Below are 23,617 nucleotides of genomic sequence, written 5' to 3'. Positions count from 1 at the left end.
TCAATCTCAGCCTCTCTGTTAACTCTACGGAGATAATAATTCTTACTTAGCTCTACCTAAATACCTCTCAGGGGCATTGTGTTAAGTAGTTAATACTTGTTAAGTGATTTGGATCTCCAAATTACTGTGTAATCAGCATGAGTATTAACCATACAGAGAATTTTATATAACTGCAAATACTGAGTTTTCTGTTCAGATTCATTCTGCAGTCTGGCCCCAACAATCATGCAAGGTTCTAACACAAATGAATTAATTTCAATCTTTTTCAGTAGAGAAGAGCAGAAGAAATGCTATTGGTACTTTACATCAATAAAATGGTCAATTTTCAATGACACTGGAGGAAGAACTCAGCCAAACAAAGCAGCGGTCATCTTCTTTATCCAGCAAAATGTAACTTGGTTTAAGTGCTGCATATGCTTAGGATATCGGAGGGGAAAAAAAACCCATGAGGATTGTGCCACAGGCTTTACAAGACTTACATTGAAGTCTGAAACTCAAAAATGAAAGTAGAATTTTTCCAAAAGTTCATATATATATGTGTGTCCTGAAGAGGCAAAAAGCCTCAAAAATGCTCTGAATCAGACAATGGGGTGGGAGCCAGCAGGTCTGGTTTTTCAGGAAAATGCTCTCACTGCCCAGACTTGTCTGAACATGTCCTGGAGTCCTAGTGGGTCAGGTGTGTGTGCATTTGGCCACGTTTGGAAAGAACTCATTCTATAGGTTGAAGTGTCAGGGTTTTACCTCTCAATCTTTGTTATCATTGGCCATCATTGTCTTGGGAAATCTATAAATAGCACCCCAAAGAGCCAGCGCTTTGCCTTGCAGTTGTCTAAGCTCTGGGAGAAGTCACAAGCCTTGCTTGGAATCTGAGCTGTGCTTCAGTTTACCCAGAAAAGATTGCAAGACCCCTCGCTGTATAGCGTTGTAAAGCCCAGAAGCAGAATGGACATGTCTCATGAGGCCGAGAGATGAAACCCAGGAGGAGCTGAGAGTCCCTGGGGCAGTTTCATTTTATTGGAAGAGGCAGCGAGCACCACTGCAAAGATTGCAGCTGAAGAACCTCTCCAAACAGGCAAAGCTACAAAGCCAACAAGCCCTGCAAGTCCCGGCAGCAACCTCTTTCCTACAAAGCTTTCAGCTACAAAGCCTTCAGAAATAAACCCTCTATGCACACAGCAACAAGCTGCAGACACCAACAGAAAGTGAAACTCTGTTCCTGCGACTTTCACGTGGTTGCCACCACTCTGGTTTTATTTAAATCCCCACGTGTGCCACGTGGTACCACAGTCAGTGAGTAATTATGAAATCTGATTTTTTATAAGCATCTGTTGAAGGTCTGTTGCCCTAGAGAATTGTAGAGTTCCCCCCCCTTTTGTGGGCAATCTCTGGCATGTTGCCAATGGTCCCTTTTTCCTTTACAGTTCAAATTGCTGTTTGTTGTTTCTGGATTTTTGCTTATATTGTTTAAATTGTTACATGTCACTGCTGGTGAGGTAACTGTTCCACAACCGAGTATTTCGAACCAGTAAATAGGTTTTAATAATATTTATTGTGGGATATTGTTGATTAATAAAGTTATTAATATTTTCACTAATCATTATGGCTATTGAATATTCATAACCTCCTTATGATCATAACAATGTGAAAATAGAGGAAATACAAGCCCAAATTCCCCAAATAGTGTTAACTCTGCCCATGGAGGTTCTTTGTCAATCAATTATGACACATCTGCTTCTACCCAAGAATCTGCTAGGGTTGTCCGAAATAAAAGAGAAGATTGAGGATAACATCCTAAGTTGATTGAAACCAGTGGCTAAACTCCTACTGACTTCAGAGGAGAGAGGTTTCATACTAGGTGCAGGAGAAATTGTAGCAATGGTTCTGAGTCCCTTTTTCTTAAAAATCTAGTTCTGATGGATTGGCTGGTGGCCTTTTTTGCTTATTTTTCATTGTGTTCTAATATATCTTCTAATAATTTTATAACTTCCCCCCCCCCCCCCCCCGTTTATTTTCATTAATTTATTTTTTATTCCCTTAAATGTCTTTCCTTTTTCATGTTCCTGTTGCCTTTTTTTCCTCCCTGACATACTCTCAGATGCTTCTTCCTCTGCTTCTGCTGTCATCCATTTATTCACATCACATCACCTTTACACAGTCTCATCATGACACCACCCCAGACTAAGCTGAATGGCCAAGGAGAGCAGAGTAACTTTAGCCTTCTGCCTTGTAGAGAGCAACAGGCATCATCCAGAGAGGCTGGGAGTTGGTGTTTGTGTGTGCACACATGTGAGATACAAGTGGAGTATATTTTCCTCTTGCAATTTTTAATAGCTGCAATATTACAAATTATATTACTAATTTGTGCTCAAAATTATTTGTGATTGCTGGTTATTTAACTGTTTTCTCACAGGCATGCTGGAACAATTTGCCTGAAGGCAAACAGACACTGTGGCCATGCTTGAGTGGGTCAAAGGCTTAGACATGGTGGTTGGCTTCAGCAAGCAGGGCTCTTGGCAGCAGAAGGAGCAGCACATGGGCCAAAGGGTGAGGTCAAGACAGCCTGGAGATGTGGGGCCTAATCCTTTTTTACCCCCCAGATTAGCCAACAGTGTTGAACAGATTGCATTTGGATTATCTTCCCACACCAGTCAAAACAGATGATTGTACAGTTCACAAAGGGAAAAAAGGCTAACTATATATTTCAAGAAGATGGGGTTATGAAAACTACAGTACATACAGAGAGAAACTGTTGGAGAAGGGTGATACCAGTGGAAAAGGGCAGGCTTTGGAAACTTACTAGACTTACAATTTAGCTTAGTCATGGCACCCACATGAGGAGACAAGGAAGATGCCCTTGTATTTCAGGGTTTTTAATTTTTTTTTCCCCTGACTCTATACTGGAAATGAATAGGAGCATGAGGACCATGAATATTGGAGTGCTGTGTTTGAATTTCCCCCAATTATTTGCATATCCAAAAGCCAAGCTGATCTCCAACCTTTTTCACTGTTGTTCATAGTGGTGGCACTCAAATTTAGAGCTTGATCCTGCCTGCCAGTTTATGCCAGACATTGAATCTGATTTTGCAAGTTAGGCAGTGATGTGAGGCACATTTGGCAGAACAAGACTGAGCTCTTATTTTGTTTCATCTGATAGTTTCAGTGAGGCAGTCTTGGTCTTCTTGTCATGCCTCGTGAAATTGCAAATTTAGATGTCACAGAGATTTTAAAATCAGAGCAGGCAAACTACAAAAAAAACCCTTGTCTCAGCTGGCTTAAATCTTACTCCAGATTTGAGTTAAGTTGGATACCAGAAGGATTGCTTCTCTAATACATAGGAAATAATGCACTTATCTGAGTCAAGTAAGGCTGTTACAATGGTTATTCCTCTAGTCTACAAACACACGTTCTAGTGATAGAGGGCTGAGCAGAGCATTTGGATAAAGTACAAAACCACCTAAGGATCCAGACATTCCTAACCCCAAACTTTTTTTCCCTCCCCCTCCCTCTCCCCTCCCTCCCCCCTTTTGCTTATCTCTGCTCTGTGAAGCTCTGGTTGCAGTCAGATTTACATCTGGCCAGGTTTCATAAAATAAATTTCCTGTGGTCAGTGGAGTGGGAAACCTCATCTGGGAGATCTTTTTCCCCCACTCCCCCCCCCAAGTTTATCATGACATTTTTTTAAGAGAAAATTTCACTTGCAGAGAAGATGTAGACTAACTTTTTTCCCCCCTTCTTCCCCCCCCCCGCCCCCAGGACTGAGTGTTTTAATCTCATTTTTGATTCATTTACTCTTCTGATCAAGCAGCAAGTATTGCACTGATGAAGAAGTGAGTAAGAGGGAGCATAAAACCAAAAGGACTTAATGTGTTTAAAATATTTGAACATGGCATTTTTGAATGCAATTAGCACTGCCTACAAATAGATCCAGTGATGAACAGGGCTGTGCAGTGGCATGTCATAATTTGCTCCACGTAACTCTTCTCTCTAGATGTACCTGACTCTGTGTTCTGCTCGGCTGATCTTCGACTTCGGAAAGCACCATCCTAACAGAGGAGGTCTTATGGTAAGAAAGCTTGTAAGTGCTTTGCCCCTTTTTCAGTTTGTTTCAAAATTCATTACAGATGGCTGAATAATGCATTTCATATGCAGAAGTAGTCCTTATACAGACTACTAAAAATGATTCCTTCTGGAAGAAGTTGGATGTATGACTGTTCATGTCAGGGCAATTGTTATCTTTACGTTGATTGTCAGTGCATATCCAGAAGTGAGAGTGAAAAGCCCTACAAGTTATTAAAAAGATTGTCTTTGCAGAGATTCTTTCTCACTTGTTTCTGGCTATCATTAAAGAAATGAAGCATGATTTTATGAGTTAAAAAAATTGAATTATTTTCTAATGTTGTTTATACAGGGACACAGCCACACTGATTGCCATTTACCACATAGATGGACTGTTGTCTTATTGCAACGACAGGACAGACTTGACTGGTGCATTTCCAGCACTGAACACTGGCATATTTCAGTGCATACATGACAGGGAGGACACATAGGCATATATGTCCCCACTGGAGTTGTGGGTGTAACTTGAATTAACATCAAATTTTCCAGCTCAGCCATGACCAGGGTGATGCTGGAGCACTGATGAATCTCCTAGGGCCAGCAGCCCACTCTGACTATCCCCAGGCTGTGGTGGGTGGAGGGCAGCCCTGGGAGGGTGCTAGGCTGTGTGGGCTGCCATCACCCTGTGGGGCTCTGGGTAGCCAGCCAGACTAGGTTGCTGAGACTTTTATTTTACTTTTATTTTACTTCACTGGAGCTGCTCCTGGTGAATGTCATTGAGGCTGCTCTTTCCCCAAGGTGTCCTGCAAAGGGACATGGCTTTTTGTTTGTCTTGGCTTGCCTGCAGAGGGGTTAGTTTCACTCACATTGCTCAGACCCTGCAAGGCCAGCCTGTCCTGGTCCCTTCTTAACAAGGGTAGGCACTTGCAGGCAAATACTGCCTTCCCGCTTCTTTTGGTGCAAGGCACATAAGCAAAATTATTGGACCTGAGAGGACTGTTAGCTGACTCCTTGTGTACCCTGTGTGGAGGGTGTCTCAGCCTCCACATTTACATGCTGCACAGAGGGATAGGCACATGGTATTTTTAATATATTTTTTTAAAGTACTAAAGTCTTTCCTTTCGAGATACAGCAGGGTCTGGAGTGTGGAGCTGTGTCCCTGGGAGTGTGTTCTGATTGCTTCTTCAACTTCTGTTTATACAATTTTACAAAATTTTGGCAGGAATCAAGAGCACATACCAGGGTGTTGTCTTTTATGAATCCCATGGGATGTGAAAGTCAAGCTGACTCGATGAACTTTGGTTACATATTCCAGACAAGCACAATGACTCTATTTATTCAGACTTGGCAGCCAGAATGCAGATTGACTCTGTGGGTAATAAATTTTCACAGCCACAAAACTTCAGCAGCAACCAACCTGATCCTGCACAGAAAAAATGCATACAAGGAAGCAGACTTGGGCTGCAAAAATATGTTAGATTATTATTCCATGTTCGTATACCAGTCAGTTAATTTATTTGGCTATTGATTGACATGAATTGCACAAATGATACCAGGGATCCTTTTCCCCTTAAAGGAACTACTTTCTACTACAAAATTTTTATATTGCAAAAGGACAAGAGAGGGTGGGGGGTTGGGGAGGAAGAGAATTGTTCATATTACAACTGACAATCTCCTTTTAATATTTCACTCAAGACTGATTTAAGTTATCCAGTGACCTCTATGGAGAAGAACAGGATATTATAATGGGGATTGTTTCATGCACTATGCCACACTTCAAGGAACCAAAAGGCAATAACCACTACAATTCAGTACTCTGAACAATCCTAAGTACGATTTTGACATCTTCATGCTACAAAGCTTCAGATGCTTTCTGGGAGAGACTATGATGAAATTATTACTCTATGTATTATAAATCAAAATGAATTGGCTCTTTAACTTGCAGATTTATGTTAACTACCTTGCTATCTGTTAATTGCATGCTCTTCAGATATTGATTGGGGATTAAAAAGTATATTTTCTTCAATTTGTGTGATGTAAAATATGCCAACAGGAAAATTTCCCTCTGCATATTAGATCCTATGATCACTGCCTGTAAAATTAAAATGATCAGTTTAAATGGATAAACTATGCTCATTAAAGAGGAAAAATACATTTATGTAATTAAAATTAAGAGACTAATATGTGTGGATAATGTAATTACTGTGGGCGCACACACACTCAGCTCAAATCCAGCCTCTTTTGCCTCTCCTGGGTCTGTGAATCTCACTACTTTAATTGCTGGCATGGAGGGAAGGGCTGGGAATGCCTTGCACACTGCAGTCCTGTAAGCTCTTAATCATACCTCTGTCTTGCAGTTGGCCTTCGTCATCCATGGCTCATATTCTCTGGGTCAGTCACAGCCCTCCAAATGCCAGCCCTAGGAGCACAGAAGCACCTGCCTCCCTTTGGACTTCTTCAAAAGCTTTCCATTCGCTGCTTGGTGATTTCAGATGCAAATGAAAAATGTGCTCCAAAGTTTTCAAAGTCTTTCCCCTAAAGTTCCCCCTAAACTACCAGAATGAAAAGCTTCCTAGTTCTTCTACAACTCACCTTCATCTCTTTGAGAAACTGGACTAATTAATTGAGGCTGATTGCTAAAAGGCTAATTTATTACATAAAGAACATCTAAGAATAATTCTTGTATTGGTTTTATCCTTTTGTCTTTGATTTCTTTCTTTCCTGTTTCCAAGCTCAGAAGGAGACCTGAGATTAAACAGCCTCAAAATTAGGAAGTAAAAGGAAATGAGTTCTCCCATTGACATTTAGACAAAGATCCATGTTGTAATCTGTGCATTTATTGGCATAGGAGGTCTATGGTACTCTTTTTTTTTGGCCTATTTCCTTTTAGCCAGCCTTTGCCACTAGGAGTTAGAAAAAAAAGTGACTAGGAAAGGAGACCAAATCACAAAGTAAATGCCAAAGGTTGCTCACACTGTGATGATTAGAAGTGATTAACAGAATTATCAGCTCTGTTCTTTGCCTTGCAGATGGCAAACTGTTGGCTCTGGAGAGCTTCTTTGAGCACTGAGGTGAAAGACCCAGGCTATACCAGCAGTATCATAAAGCACTGGCTACTGGGTGAAGAGCCTGCGTAGCATACACAAAAATGAAAAATACAAATGCACGGAAGGTATCAATAGTTTTAAGTGGTAGCACTAAATCAAAGGCACCATGTGTGCATGTCCAAATGGCAGTACTTTTCCACAATCCCTTCTCTGCCTAAAACTACTAATGTTCTTTTCGCTCTTGCACAATAAACATTTTCATATGTCCTTTATCGCTTGTTAGGCAGTGAACCAGAATTTCATCTCTCTGACTCTGCCACTCTGTTCCACCCTGATGTCTATTACAGAGGATTCCATCACCCAACCTGAAGGACAAATCATCTCCCCTGACCACTGGCTCTCTCCTTCCCTACCACTCAGCCCCTTGCTGCAACCATCACAACATCTCATCATGCTTTTGTTATTCTTCAGACATTCTTTCTGCCCCTCAATTTATTTTACTTTACACCATCTATGTGCTGTATTTTAAACTATCTAGACAAGCAAGAAGAATAATTAAATGTGAAGTGTTTCAGGATGAAATACATTAAACAAAAAGAAACTGTATAAATATGAAAATAATTGAATCTATGTGCTGAGTCTTCTTAACATGAAGAAGCTTTGCTCAAAATAGATGAAACAATGGTTTAGTATAAATATTAAAAAAAATTGATTTACCTGTTTGGAACATATTGCAAAATACAGACTTTAATAACAAGAGATACAGAAAATCCTGGAAGTTCTTCCTGCTTACATATCTAGAATTATTTGTCTAACATCCCTAATTTCAGAATTCTAGACAGCTCCAGTCACCCTTGTCTGAAATAAACACATTCAAAACCCATGTTATATCAAGATCTGGATAAACTGCCCTCATATGCCATGGTGAAGGCACAGGACATACATTTTGGTGCAAAATGAAAGAGAATTGGTTCTGCCCTCTCATCTCCAATTGATTCACCCATACCAGTGTACTGAGAAGGAGAAAGCATGTTATAGCACTGCTTGGCCATGAGTGACTCAGTTGGCCATGGGAAAGTCAAGATCCAGCTCTTTTCTAGTATTTAATTATTTAGACAAAACACAGCAATGTTTCATGAAAAAATTTGAACACATCTTCCCCTGACAATAAAATCCATCTCTCCCGAAATATAGAAAACTTTGACTGAAAAATTTGCTCCCACTCAGATAAACTAGGGGCATTAAAAGTGAGGGACGTGCCCTCATTGCTCTATCATGGAGTGTACCAAACACATAGCCAAGGCTTTCTCTGAGCTGTCCTTGACCAGGGCCACCCAGAAACAGGACCAGAAATGCTCAACAGGACAGCCTGGTGGGGCTGGTGGGGCTTGGAGGGATGCTGGTGGGGCTCTGGTCAGGTAAGAGGTAAGCTGTCCAGTGGCTGCTTATCCCTAGTGTCAGTTCATGATTGCAAGTTTTTGGCCTAAATCCTTAATCCATACTTCCTGTTTCTCCTCTCTTAGGCCGCTTTTTAAAACAAAACAAAATCAGATCAGAAGGAGACTGATACAAAAACCTTCTGGGTCACATCAAGGTAATAAATCAAGAGCACTGCAGAATGCCCCCACCAATCCGGCAGTTAGCACACAGTCTGGCTCTGAGAAGCAACATCTGTTACTCCAGTTACAGTGCTGCCATGTATTTTGATAACCTTTATGTATATTTTGAGAAAGCATTAGCAAAATATTTGCAGTAGCTCAGTCTCAACATGAAACATGCCACAAGTGACATGTTAGTTCTCTGGTTCTTACCTGATCATTCTCTTCTTCGTCACTGCTTAACTTGAGGTCATCTTCTAGCATTCTGGAAAGCAAGCAGTAGAATAAATTATAACTCACTAAAATGCTGTAGATCCAATACTTTCTCCCATCTACTGTAAATATTTAATAATTTAAATAGAAAGAAAATATATTTTATCCCGGTAACTCTGTAGATGTGACACTTGATAATTTTTTCTTATTCAGTCACTATCAACTTACTTCTTAATCTATTTCCTACTAGTACTGCCTAAGGTAAAGTGTATACTAGAGTCTTAATGGATTTTGCAGTGGTTCTTGTTATTACAATCACTGAAAAATTATTTTTATATGTTAAAAATAATATTTTTGATGCTGACATGTTAGTAGTCTCTCTGAAAGGAAAATTTTGGTCCATTTGGTCTTGCACTTACAAAACAGAAGTAGATATTTACACTGGCAGTAGTGCAGGACAAAATAAGATTCACTGATGTTTCTCCAAGGCTAATTTTCCTTTATTACATGTTTGATGTAAAACTGACATTGACTGAAACAATTAAAATGAAAATATATTGTCAGTGCACAAGAGTATCCGCAATAATTTCATTGTCATATAAACACAGAAAATAATGCATCTCTTCTAGTGAGGATTTCATCCTTCCCACATCCCCTCCTTGACTTGCGTAAAATTGGGTCACAAAGAAGAGGAGTTTGTTTCGACCTCTCTGCATTTGTTTTTTGCAAGCTAGAATTAAGTAACAAGCAGTTAAAGGAGTTGAAAAGGTTCAAAGATTTATGCCACTGATTGAAAGTTCTTCAAGAATGGGACCTATTTTTAAAAAAGCCTCTGTTGTAATAATAATAATAATAATAATAATAATAATAATAATAATAATAATAATAATAATTCAGAAAATTGCTAATTTTTCTTGCGTTCTGGGGAAAGAGAATCTGTTATTTCGTCTTGACTCGAGAAGCAATCTTGTTGAGCTATTCAAACACATCCTGTGATGTGGGTGGTCCCTGGAGTGTAAATATATCAAGAAGACATATGTAGCAATTTCAAACCACCTCCTTGTACTTGTGCCTAGATCTTCCAAGAGCGTGCCTGGAAATCGTGACTCTTACATGGACAACATGGTGTGCTGTGCCTTGAAAGAGAACCGAGCCTAACCACCCTCTCCTCAGCTCCTTGCTATACATACAGTCCTTGCCTGTTGCTGCCAGCACAGCTGCTTCCTTATTTCCCTGCAGCACCTTTTGGGGAATGTAGGTGTGTAAGAACAGTATTGGGGGGTGGGGGCAGAGCAAAAACTCCTACTAGTTCATCTCTGAAAGATTCTCATCTTGCTTATTTTCCCCACATTTCCTTCTACTTGTGCCAAGATTTTTTCCTCCATAAATCAACATATCAAATTCAGAAAAATCTCATTGTGATTCACATAAGGCACCCATCAAGTTACAGACCTGACAATCTTGCATCAAGACTTGCCTGGGTTTTGTCCAGAAATGTGTCCACAAGCAGGAAAAAGCTTGCCCTGCCATCTCCCGAGTCAGCATAATCTCCCGTCATCTTATCAGTGAGGCCACTGGCCGCATTAGCAAGCCCTACCAAGAAGTAGGCAAGTGGGACAGTTATGACTGACATGCGATTTAGCTCATAGGAGCTAAAATAAGTCAGAAAGGTAAACCTTCCTATAAACACTGCAAAATCCATACTAGCTTTGGATCCCATCACTTAGAGGGATCCAAATAATCTTATAATTGCTTTTTTTTTTTTTTTTTTTTTTTTCCAAATCTGTTTAGGTCACCCCTGAGAAAATAGCGCTTGAATATAGAAAGATCTGAGACTGGGCGTTAGGTAATGAAATGTGGTGAAATCTGCACTCATAGTTATTTAATCAGGAGAAATGCACCTATTGTGAAAAGCAGAGCAGCCACAATATCACTGCCTGCTCTTCCTTGAGTTTTCATGTGTGATCTTTTGCTAGTCAGATGGTCGTTAAGCATCCCTGGAGATATTCAAAGTGAAGCTCAACAGGGCTCTGGGCAACCTGATCTCCTTAAGGATGCCCCTGCTGACTGCAGAGAGGACCTAAGAAGTCCCTTCCAACCCAGACTATTCTGTGATTCTATGATGCTATGATTCTATATTTAGCAACTTGCTCTTCCCCTAAATGGAATTTGAAAACCAAAAGTGTATAATGAAATGTTCTAGGTAACTCTATGTATTTATTGGTGTCCTGACCTTTAGTATCAACATATAAAAATATATATTGTGAGCCTATGATTAGAAGTGACTACAACAATTTGAAGGCTTTGGGTTGTGTGGAGGCATGAGTGGAGATACGGTGAGGCACCGTGCAGGAACCATCTACACAAAAGGAAAAAGAAACCGCAGTGCTGGCCCATCAACCTCTCCTTGCCTGTGTGTTTTACCCTGTCTTTATTTTCCCTGTCCTTTCTCATTTCAGAAGCACTGCTCTCCAAGAAAAGCATTGCCTGCCCCATGCCTGTGGCCTCTTCTGGCTACCAGTATACAAACAATACCCTAATGCTGGGGATAGGAAAAACCAGGTCATCATAGCATGTTTGCTTGTTTGCTTACCTTTTTTCCCTATAGTGGGATCTGGTCTGAGTGACGTATTTGTCACAAGGACATATCAAATTAAGACAGTTTGCCAGTGTAGTAATGGCAGGAGCCGTTTTCCTGTTAACTTAAGTTCCACGCCTAAAAGTCTTCACTCATTCCCAGACTGCTTTCCCTGTCAGGTGAGGCCCTCAGACCTGAGGCTACAGTCAAAACAGGACACAGTGTAACACTGGACTTCAGCTTCACCCATCAGCAGTCCTGGAGAGTAAGGCTCTTGGACATCAGTAATTCTCAAATCCCAGGCTGAAGCACTTGCTGGGTGAGAAGGAGATACTAGTGTTAGAAGAACTCCAGTATGCAGTAAGTGTCTTAAGGAATCTAGATCGATTTTCAGTGTGGATGCTTTTGAAGAACAATCCTCCTTGACAACCCATCTCCATCATGACAATGATGATGGTTAAAACAAAAAAGTCCATAACAGGACCAGCAGGTCCCACTTCAAGAGAGTGAGTTGAAAAGAGTTGAAGAGGGAGTTGAAAATACTTTAAGCTCACAAGAGGCATTACATTGATTTGTATTTTATCTGAAAAGCACTTTGGCATCAATTCAGCTCAGAATGAGCTTTGATGCACCCTGTGTTAGCAGAGCACTTCAGAACATATTTAAATCAACTCCTGCTTGGGATGTAATTTCTCTTTGTATTCTGGCAAACGAGTACAAGGATGGGCCGACAAATACATCCAAGCTCATGTGCAAACAGAGACTCTTCAATACTCTATCTATAGCATATTTCCAGAATATGCAAAATCCATGCTAGTAATTTGACATCAACCACAGACTCACAGAATTTTTGAAATGGATTTGGCTTTGATGTAAAAAGACAAGTAAATACAACATTGTAAACAAAAGCTAGGAAAATGAAGTGGCCCTCAAAGTGGCTCTGAAATACATGCACCACCACTTAGGGCTCCTGCACTTGAAAAGAGTGCATATAGTCAGGAAGTTACTTTGCAGAACTTAATTACACATTTTTAGTGAAATCTCCTCAAGGTTGCAGAGGCAATGAAGGGCAGCAGGCTTGGGTGGAAGCACTCACTGCACTCTAATTAATGCACTTGTTTTTTTCTCTGCGAAAATGTGACAGGTAGAGATATAATGAAAGGAAATGTGCATGAGTTTGGGATATTAAGAAATGCCTCAGCAGGCCAGTTGGTTTCTTTCTCCACTAACCAATTAAGGGGTGGCCTCCAGGGATGCTGGGCCACTCAGTTATGGTGGAAAAGGAAGAGGGTGAGGGACTGCTTACAGGTAATGAAAAATAGTAAGTGTTCTAGAGTGCATCAATATCCAATAGCTGTCAATACCAATGTGACTGTGTGTCCAAATCTCCTACACAACTTATTGAAAGACTGATCTCTTTCTTCTAGGGCCTGCTCACTGCATTGGTTCAGTAGGCTGGCTGGGCAGGGTGACCATGTGGGCCATTGCAGAGGGACCCTGCAGGATTCCTGTCCATCCCAGCATGTTGAAGGACCAGGAGCATCTCCTGGTCAGAAGTAGCTGAGGTTTGGGATGGGAAGCCATCAGAGGCTGCCTGGGAAACACTTTGCTCAAAGAGAATGGTCAAGTTCAGACTTGCAGTTTCACTGTTTTGTCTGTGTGTCTTTTTTTCCTGATTTATTGTTGCTGGAAAGTTAAATCCCAAGCAAGGATTATCTTCAGCCCCAGCCAGAGTCTGGGAGATGGCAGGAAGACATCTAGTTTCCTCTTTGGGAAGTAGCATCAAAGTAGTATCGAGTTCTAGTGTGAGAGTAGAGCCAGGGCTCAGGTCAAACATAATGGGCTTTCAAACAGCTGGAGGAGAAAGTGCTTCTGGGGAAGAATACACTTACGGTATGGTGTTTGGGGGAGGCAACCTATGACAGCTAGGTGGGAATCAGTTGCAACTTTTATTTCAGTCTGGATCCAGTCGGAGACCTTTCCAGCACTGCCCTACTTAAAAGAATATGAATTTTCTTCCAGGGTGAAGATGTGGCACCACCTGGGAGATAAACTTCATGTCTGCTAGCGCATGAAAGAAGGAGCAGGCATCACATGTCGAATCTTACTTAAACCTCTGATACTTTCCAAATTCCTTGGCCTAATGAATTCTTCCCTCCACCCACCTCCCCACCCCCATCCCCCCAAATTACTTATTGAGATGTAAACCTTTCAAAAAATGCCTGTGTGGTTTTGTTTTGTGATTAAGAGACATTTTCTTTTGGCATGCAGATCAAAGGACAAGAGAAGAAGCACTGAAGATATTCAAGAGAGGTCCTTGTGTCCCTCTGGTGATCTAAGATACCACACAGGATATGGTCTTCAAGATAATTTTAACAGTTAGAACAAAAAAAAAAAAAATAGGAAAAATATTGATAGTAATTATGTCATTAAGACTAATGCTTTAGAAGAGAATATGCAAATGGTTTGCAAGCCTGGGGCACAAATGTATGTATGCTGCTCTTGTAATTTAAATCAATTCAGAAGTCACCATCTTTTCAATTTGAGAAAGATCTCATGAATGTGTTAATCCGATCAAGTATAGTGTTCTATTTTAATGGCAGGCAGCATCTCAGTCAGAATACTGTGTTTATTAATGACTTCTGTGGTTTCTGCTTGTTAAGTAGGAAAGGAAATTCAGCAGTGGAAAAATACTTTGATTTCAGCTGAAGAGGAACCCCACAAAGCAAATAGTTATGATGAAATATGAAAATCAGGTAACTGCATGTATTTATGCCACAATCTGAATGAGATTATTTTTAGAAAATGATCTTATTTTTTTAATGTATAATACTGATATCTTATTTTTCTTTTCCACAAATACATAATAACCTTTCAAGAACTGGACATTAGCCTCACTATTACCAGAAACATAGGTATTATTCTAAGTGGCAGTAAACTAAAAGTGTTTCAGACTGGCTCCAGATGTTTAAAGTCACAATGGATGCACTGATACAGAGAGAAGGAAAGTATTGCTTCACGCTGTAAGAAAACAACCCCAAACCTTTCTGGAGGCACAACACTGTACAAGACCTTTAACTCTTGTTTCCAGCAAAATGAGAGAGAATGCCAGGTAGCAATCTGCCATTCTTATCCAGACTGTGCCCTTATGCTACTGGATTGTTTCAACTACAAGTGCTCATGTACTTAATCTCACTAAAATTTCAGTGAAATAAATGTACCTTCTGTTTTGCATTGCTTTCTAGATGAGAAATGGAAACAAAAATATACCTGGTAAGAATTGATAGCAAAAAGATGAATGCATTTCCTTCCTTAAAAAAAAAAAAAAACAGATGAAAAGAAAAGAAAAGAGAAGAGAAAAGAAAAGAAAAGAAAAGAAAAGAAAAGAAAAGAAAAGAAAAGAAAAGAAAAGAAAAGAAAAGAAAAGAAAAGAAAAGAAAAGAAAAGAAAAGAAAAGAAAAAAGAAAAGAAAAGAAAAGAAAAGAAAAGAAAAGAAAAGAAAAAGAAAAGAAAAAAGAAAAGAAAAAGGAAAAGGAAAAGGAAAAGGAAAAAAGAAAAGAAAAGAAAATGCTGTAATGGAGCTTTCAGTAGGCTTGTAAGATCTCCGCAAGCACTGCTTGCAGCATCTGTAATTCATTCTGAATATATGATGCTTAAGTTGTAAAAACTCCTTAACAAACAGTTTGTGCAAGTTCTGTTACACAGAAACATGTAAGAAGATACGATTATAGAGAATACAGTCAAATCTAATTAAAAACTTAGGGAGAAGGCCAGCAAAATCAGGCTGGTGTACTATAATGTACTTAATGCTGGAATGAAGCATATATATCAATGTGAGATTTAATTCCAGAGAGCAGAATTTAAATGTCTGAAAAACTGACTCAGTCTATAGAAATAGAATTAGCAATCCCAATAAAAAATAGATGCTTTGAAGGAAAAGTTTTCTATTCTGGTCTACATCACTTCCCAAAACCATTTAAACTGGCTAAATGCTCTGCTAAATTCCCATTACACTGACGGTCTTGTTAGAAATGCAAGGGAGTCCTCTCTGAGTGATACACCCATTGCTCTCTTCCACAAGCAGAAGCTGAAATGAGGTTTCCTATGCAGCAGCTGCCCCAGTGAGTAATTATGTTTGCCCCAGTGACATGTTCCCCCTTTCAAGGAAGGGGAAACAAGTGCAATTGAATCATACACTGAATTTTCTAACTCCTTGGCAGGGTGGCAAGAAAGTGCACCACAGACCACAGCACTTCCCAAGAAGGACGTTTGGTGAGAAGGACTTGGAATAACCATCGTAAAAATGGGATGCTGATGTTGCCATCTATAAAATATTAATTTCAAATATGAAAGGAAGTAAGAGTGCATTAACTGCACTAACTGACTTCTGTGGCAGCCATCATGGCAGAAATCTTGGGGAATTTAATTTGTCTGAGATAGAACTGCCACTGTCAATTTGCCCTGCTGAAGGTGCTGATTTTGTACTCTGTGATTATATAGAATAGGATAGGATAGGATAGGATAGGATAGGATAGGATAGGATAGGATAGGATAGAATAGAATAGAATAGAATAGAATAGAATTAACCAGGTTGGAAAAGACCCTCGAGATCATCAAGTCCAATCTATCACCCAACACTATCTAATCAACTAAACCACAGCACCAAGTGCCTCATCCAGTCTTTTCTTAAACGCTTCCAGTGATGGTGACTCCACCACCTCCCTGGGCAGCCCATTCCAATGACCAATCACTCTTTCTGTGAAGAACTTCTTGCTAACATCCAGCCTAAACCTCCCCTGGTGCAGCTTAAGACTGTGTCCTCTTGTTCTGTTGGTGGTTGCTGGGGAGAAAAGACCAACCCCCACTTGGCTATTTCTTTACAAAGAGCCTCTTTCTGCCTAATGCCCAGTATTACAAGCATCTTCCCCCATGCTGGAGTCATCATCCCACAAATTTGTATTCCCATGTTCCCTTGCAGATGACTGCATTCATTTAGTAACGTTCATACTCAAAGGTGTGGTGGTGTTTATTTCTATCTGGCTGGTCAGGTGAAGGAAATGAGATTGTTTAAGCCAGATGTTCTCAAACTGTGCTCAGGTATCACTATACTGAAATGTGAAACGTCTTGTATCATCAAAGTGATGAGCAAAGTGGCAGCTCTGTGCTCCCCGTGATGCCCTGAGCCTTGCCGCGCGTGCCAGATGCCCTGGCTTGCACTGTCTCTGTGCCAAGGAATCATCCTGCTGGTGCTGACTTACAGCTGTCTGCTCACCTGCATCTCTCAAGCATTCTCAGAGTTGCACCCTCCCAGGGTAGAGTTGCTACTTCGAAATACAACCAGCAGAGCATTCCTTGTTCTGGTATACACAACTTTGCATTGGTTCCTTTCAAGCCTTCTTTGTCTATGTGAGGCTGAACTAGTAAATTTTTTCAGACTGTTTGACAACCTGCTCCACCCTCACTGTTTCTTTAACTGTCATCTTCCACAAAGTTTTACCATTGGTGAATCCTACCACATCCTAATTGCCAGCTCCTCACAGAAAGAAATCAGCTTTGGTTGATAATGAACTTATATTTCTTTCCTTGATACTCAAACACTGAACACAAATAATTATGCTCTTATCCTTCAGTTCCCTAGTGGTATTAAAGGAACCCTATTTGGGGTCTCTTCAAATTTTATGTGCAGTAGATGCACATCAGATGACCTGCCCTTAAAACTTAAACTATCTTCCTTGACTTTTTGGTACATTGTACAGCATTAGCTGCCTCCTGGGATTTATTGCACATTTCAAGGTCCATTACAAATGACTCTCAGATTTTGCTAGCCAGTAGCCTTCATGGCTATAAGGTACCATGGAAGATCTGAAGCTCGCAGATACTTGTAACTAGGGTAACTGATTTTAAATAATTTATTGTCTTTAAACACTTTGTAGCTTCCTGCCTGTCTACTAGACAACCTGCTTCTCAAAAAATAAAATAAAATTATTAACAGCTTTAATATTTCCAGTTAATAACAAACTATCACTGGAATTTTTTCAAAATCTTGCTCTTTATATTTAAGAAAATCTTTCAACTTTCCTCTAGTATCCTCCACTCCTTTTATACGCCTACAGTATTTTATAATTTCTCTTAGGCTTTTAACTTCCCCTTTCACATTACATATATTTTATTATTTCATCTCTATTGCACAAGGTGCTTTTTTTTCCTTTTTCTTCCCAATTGCTGCTTTTACTTCACCACTGGAATGAGCTAGCTTTCATCAGAGATGGGGTTTACCTTGAGTATGGAAATTTAGCCTTTTGCTAACCCAACAAGATCTGCTTAAAAACTCCAAAATTTCCTTGTTTCTAGATTTTTTTCTCCCCCATCAATTTCTGGTCAACAATTAATTCCACTTTGGGACACTAGCCTTTCCTTGTTGGAACTGTCCTTTATTTGTCTAGCTTGGATATAATAAAATCATGATCTAGTTCCTAGGCAACTATGTGCTTCCTATCCTGTGACCAATTTATCTTTATTCAAAGCAGGAGTGAGCATGTCTGGTGCTGACAGAGCTGCCCCATCACTCCTCTAACTGGAGTTGAAGTTCAATGATATTACAGTATCGCAGTATCACAATATATTAGAGGTTGGAACGGACCTCAGGAGATCATCGGGTCTGACGCCCAGCCAAAGGAGGATCACTCAGGATAGTCTGCACAAGAATGCATCCAGGTGGGTTTTGAAAGTCTCCAGAGACTACTCAACCTCTCTGGGCAGCCAGCTCACTGTAAAGAAGTTTCTCCTCATGTTGAGGTGAAATCTTCTATGTTCAAGTTTGAATTTGTTGTTCCTTGTCTTATTACTGTGCACCACTGAAAAGAGCTTGGCCCCGTTGACTTGACACCCACCCTTCAGATATTTATACACATTGATGAGACCCCCCTCTCATCATATATTCTGGCTCTGGGGTTAAAAAAAAAATTATTTGACATCCCCAGATGGAGCTTTTAATGTCAATAAAGGCTACAGTTGAGGAGGAACAAAATTCAGCCCATCTCAATGGCACATGCTGACAGGCAGATACACAGGGGCTACTGAAGTATTATACACACGGCACTGGCTGGCAGAACAGGAACATATAGGAACTCTACCTCCTCCATAACCTTTGGGGCTCCAGCCAGTAGAAGTATGGTTGTGAATGACACACCAGGACCCCCAAAGTTTTCAGCATTTCCTTTTAAATAGTTTTTCTTGCCATTTCCTGGAAAGCCACTGTATGTGTTTTACTCAGTCCCGTCTGCAATACTTACAGCTTCATTTAGTTTTAATATAGTTATAAATGGGCTGTAGCAGCCTGCTTCTTTTAATAACTAAGTAAATGAAACCCTGTCTGTAATAATAAATGAGCCATCCATCTGGGAGGCCTCCAGTAAAAATTTCAACAGGTATTTATTGCTCCTTTATGTAAACACTACTCTGGACAACACAAGTGATTATACTCCTGTCAGGAAGGAGACAGTATAATTTTGGACAAGGTTCCATAGCACACTGACAGAATTTGTGGGTTTATTTCACTAGATGGAGGAAAAAAAGATATTAAAATAAGCAAATAAACAGACAAGGACCCAGCTGACTGCTGTGAAAGGGTGCATCCTATTTCACTGAAAGATATGGATGCAAGGATAATATATAGAAAATTGACAAGTCCATAGTGCAATAGATTCCTCACAACACTAGATGCTTCACAGACACCCCCTAAACAAATTCAGCTCTCCCCCTGCAGAAGTGGAAGAAGTTTCACTGTAAAATCAACACTTTATACACTATAGAGACATTAAAGTATATTGTGCCCTCATAGGTTCTCACGGTATGGAAGAGCAGTGCTTTGGGAGAATCCCTGACTGCAGTGCGAGGGGTGGCAAACAATGCTACCCATCCCTGGGGGTCACCCCTTTCACTCATGGGCATTGCTGCTCACACACTGTAAAGGGGAGTAGCATGACACATTTCCAGTAATGAAATGTTTATTAAAAAAAAACCAAAAAGCTTATTGCCAAAATCATTTTCCTACCACTATTATAGCCGGGCTCCTAATTACATACCATGACATTGTGCTATTGTTGAAATAATACAATGTCAGAATATATTGTCAAATAATTCAGTGTGTGGCAAGAGGAGAAAAAAAAAGAAACATGGGGCTGAAAGACTTGAAAGTTCTTGTACAGCCAGGCTGATGTGCCGTCACTTGATGCGGAGGAGTGAGCTGTAGAGAATTCTGTGCATTAAATATGTAGGGACCGCTGTGATTTTTGTTAAAATTTCCAGTGCTCAAATTTCTGCAGGAACAAGCTTAAATCTCTCCAATGAGTGGGTATCTCAGTTCCTTCCATTTGCAGCCAAGCCAGGCATAGGGAAATATGCTCATTTTAAATTTACCAGGGCAGACTACAAAAAGAAACCAAAACTCTTGGCCAAAATGCCAGACAGCATTCTGCCCCATGAGGTGAATGGATCACTGCTTGCTATGGAGACCTGCACCCTATGTGCTTGGCTCAGAGAAAGGGGTAGTGCTGCTCCCAAAGGAGCTGTCTCAATGACCAGAGGTTTCCAACGTTTTTATTAAATTAAGCACACTCAGAAAAGTATTAGGAGATAGTGTATTGCTGATAGTATTATCTTTTCTTCCCTTCACTTTTGCTGTGGTCACAAGATGTTGGAAGAAGATAATCTCAGTGGGGCAGACAGCTCTAAATTGATAGCAGTCCCACCAAAATACAGGAGTTCTCAGGTTTGCCTGTGGATGGACTGAGGGAGGGAAGTGGCTGTTCAGGCATGCCAGGGCTTGGGGCACAGGAGCTGCAGCGACAGGGGGTCTGGAAGCAGGCACTGGCACTTGGGGTGAGCATGTGGCTGTGAATTTCACTACTGAAGGGAAGAAAAATGTGTGCAACCTGCAGTGATCAGATAATTCCTTTGCTTCACATCGAGCTGCACTGAAGGGATGGCTGCTCACGTGGGTTCCTGTCAATACAAACTGCATTTTGCAACTCCAGTTCAGGTGTGCACCTGGGTTATCCATGAGCTTCCTGGCACAGGCCCTAAGCTGCCCTGGGGTCTGAAGACACCGAACATTTCTAGTCAGCTTGTTTCACATTGAGATAACCCCTTCCAGAAGTAATGGGAATTTCCTCTTCCTTGGAAATAATCTCCTATGGGTGCTAATTCTTCATAGTGAGTAAGGGCTTTACACTTGGCATTAGATCCTGAGCATGCTATACAGAAATACAGTACCACAGTATCGCCAAGGTTGGAAGAGACCTCGAGGATCATTGAGTCAAACCTGTCACCACAGACCCATGTCTAGACCATGGCACCACCTGGTCTGCAATATATAGGTTTTAAAAAGTAAAATTAAAAATAAAAATAAGTTAGCCCTCAAATAGTAAATCATGCTGTATCCCCTTCCGAATGTCTCTCTTAAAATATACACCAGGGAACAACTCTCACAACTCATGTGACACACACTATCTTATGAATTATAAGGTCAGTCTTCCACATACAGAGTGTGTGTTGCTCTTCTACATGCCATTATGAATTTTCCATCCCTCATCCTTCATATCATGTCAGGATATCTATTACAAAACCCTGCTTGCAAAAAGGTCTTCTCTTTCTCCCTTTCTTTTTATCACTGCTCTTAAATTTTCTTCTGGACACCAGCTTGGCATGCTGGCAGTACCGTGCTGGGAGTTTCTGAGAAAAAGTCGTATTAAAAAATCACATGTCAGGGCCATAATGTTACTTCCAAAGTAATAGCCTTCTTCAGTTAATTGTAGCAGTGTATAAAAACAAATTAGACACAATTATATTCTGATTGGCAAACTCTACCACCCAGCTTCTAAATACCACAACCATCTTGAGAAAAATAATCATCTGGAAGTCTAAATGATGTCTGATAATGCTTTCTGCCATCCTAAACCTTTGGAAATGTTGAGGTATTTTGAGAAAAATGTCAACGATTGCTTTTCACAAAGGCTTGAGTGTGGATAAGACTCTAACAAGAATTCTGAGTGAGGGTTTTGGAGCTGAGGAGATTTTTCAGACAAATCAAGAATAGTGTGGCCAGCAGGAGCAGGGAAGTCATTCTGCCCCTGTACTCTGCATTGGTTAGGCCACACCTTGAGTCCTGTGTCCAGTTCTGGGCCCCTCAGTTTAAGAAGGACATTGAGACTCTTGAACGTGTCCAGAGAAGGGCAACAAGACTGGTGAGAGGCATTGAGCACAAGCCCTACGAGGAGAGGCTGAGGGAGCTGGGATTGTTTAGCCTGGAGAAGAGGAGGCTCAGGGGAGACCTTATTGCTCTCTACAACTACCTGAAAGGTGGTTGTAGCCGGGGGGGGGGGGGTTGAGGGGTCTCTTCTCTCAAGCAACCAGCACCAGAACAAGGGGACACAGTCTCAAGCTGTGCCATGGGAAGTTTAGGCTCAATGCGAGGAGAAAGTTCTTCACTGAGAGAGTCATTTGTCATTGGAATGGGCTGCCCAGGGAGGTGGTGGAGTCACCGTCCCTGGAGGTGTTCAAGAGGGGATTGGACGTGGCACTTGGTGCCATGGTCTAGTCATGAGGTCTGTGGTGACAGGTTGGACTCAATGATCTTTGAAGTCTCTTCCAACCTTGGTGATTCTGTGATTCTGTGAAATAGATCAGCAACCAAGAACTGTATGAGAACTGGCCAAAATGCTTGGCAATTGCTAGATTTGAGAAACGTTTTTCCATAAATAATGAAAAAAAGTGTAATATCTATGTAAAATTATAAATTTCAATATTTCTGAAATGCTATGCTTTCATTGTCATCTCTGAAAAACATTATTTCCAAATGCACTTGTATCTATAGCTGTGTTAAGGCTGCCTCAGCACTTTCAGAAATCAAATAATCTGAATGAAGCAATTAGACAATTAGCCAGGAAAAAAAATTTAAAATATATATATGCATATATATACATATATGTATATATGTATATGTATGTATATATACACATATTTATCTGACAAAATGCAACTGTTGTTTTGGGTTGGTTTTTTTTTTTGTTTTGTTTTGATTTTTTCCATTTGACTCCTATGGTATTTTATTGTAGCAAATAATGTATCAATTGCCTAAACAGATCTGGAAGCTGATTGAATTCAGTTTGTCACGTACTGAAACTAGCTTTGCTGTGATTTTCAGGTGCATCCACAAAATATACCGGCTCTTTCTTCTCTCCCCCACCGCCTCCCCCTTAATTGGCTGTTTATTCAAGCTTTCTATGAAGTATTTTTTTTATTGTCACCTGTCAGACTATCATCCACATGAAATAGGTTCTCAGATTGTTATATAACTGAAATTCAGGGATTTGGAGGTGTAGACTTATTTCTTTAGTTTTGTTTTGATTCATGATTTTATTTTGATTTTGGGCTCATTCAGTGGATTTTTGTTGTTTTTGTTTTGTTTTGTTTTGTTTTTAACATAATCAGATTGGAATTAAGACCTCTTGCTCAAATCTGCTGTATTGGTCAATCGGTTGTTGCATGTTTGAAATTTATGATTATCTGATACTGAGCTCCCAGGAACTGAATTCTATGTATTTTCCTACAAGATCTACCTACAGCTTTCACCTTTGAAAAAACGGCATTAAGTATCATTTAACTTGTCATTATTTGATGTCAGAATGAGTTCAATCAAAGCAATCATTATTATTTCAGCAGTACTTTTGAACATGGAAATAAATATATAGGACTTAATATTAAAAAATTATCTGTTTGATATAACTGAGTATAAACCCTACTATGTTAATTTATCACAAATACAAGTACTTTGCAAGCAAATACTGTGTCTATAGTATGCAATCTGTATTTAAGAATTATTAAGTACAAGGGATGACTCTTCTAAAGAATTCAATTTATTAGTAACAAAGTTAATGATCAGAAGTAGATCTCCTAGATCTCCGCATTGGTTTAGTTTCATCCTCAGTGTCACTCTAGTAAAACCAGTTTCATCAGCAATTTAGCCCACTGAATTACCTTCAAGGGAAATGATTTTTTTTACTGATAAGATACTTCAGATGTATGTGGTTTATCAGGTACTTAAACATTTTTAGCACACTGAAGAC

General features: G+C 40.1%; 1 protein-coding gene and 1 long non-coding RNA gene across 3 annotated transcripts in view; one reads left to right on the top strand and one right to left on the bottom strand.

Annotated features, from left to right (window-relative positions):
* AFF3 (ALF transcription elongation factor 3) overlaps positions 1-23,617 on the bottom strand; it is a 365,437-nt gene that overhangs the window by 97,409 nt on the left and 244,411 nt on the right. Inside the window, exon 8 of the mRNA XM_068138610.1 lies at positions 8,915-8,966. Within this exon, the coding sequence (XP_067994711.1) occupies positions 8,915-8,966 (52 nt within the window). The remainder of the gene's footprint in view (positions 1-8,914; positions 8,967-23,617) is intronic.
* LOC137441313 (uncharacterized) lies at positions 838-6,197 on the top strand. 2 transcript variants are annotated; one of them, XR_010987380.1, is made up of 3 exons: positions 838-1,290; positions 3,989-4,063; positions 5,752-6,197. It is a non-coding gene; the product is annotated as an uncharacterized lncRNA (long non-coding RNA). The 2 variants fall into 2 exon arrangements; XR_010987381.1 differs by lacking the exon at positions 838-1,290 and adding an exon at positions 2,412-2,544.

Source organism: Melanerpes formicivorus, unplaced genomic scaffold (assembly GCF_026170545.1).
Source record: "Melanerpes formicivorus ecotype bairdi unplaced genomic scaffold, bMelFor1.0.p_v2 SCAF_1, whole genome shotgun sequence".
Classification (NCBI taxonomy): Eukaryota; Metazoa; Chordata; class Aves; order Piciformes; family Picidae; genus Melanerpes; species Melanerpes formicivorus.
Note: the sequence above shows the minus strand (reverse complement) of the source record. Positions and strands in the feature narration are given on the sequence as shown.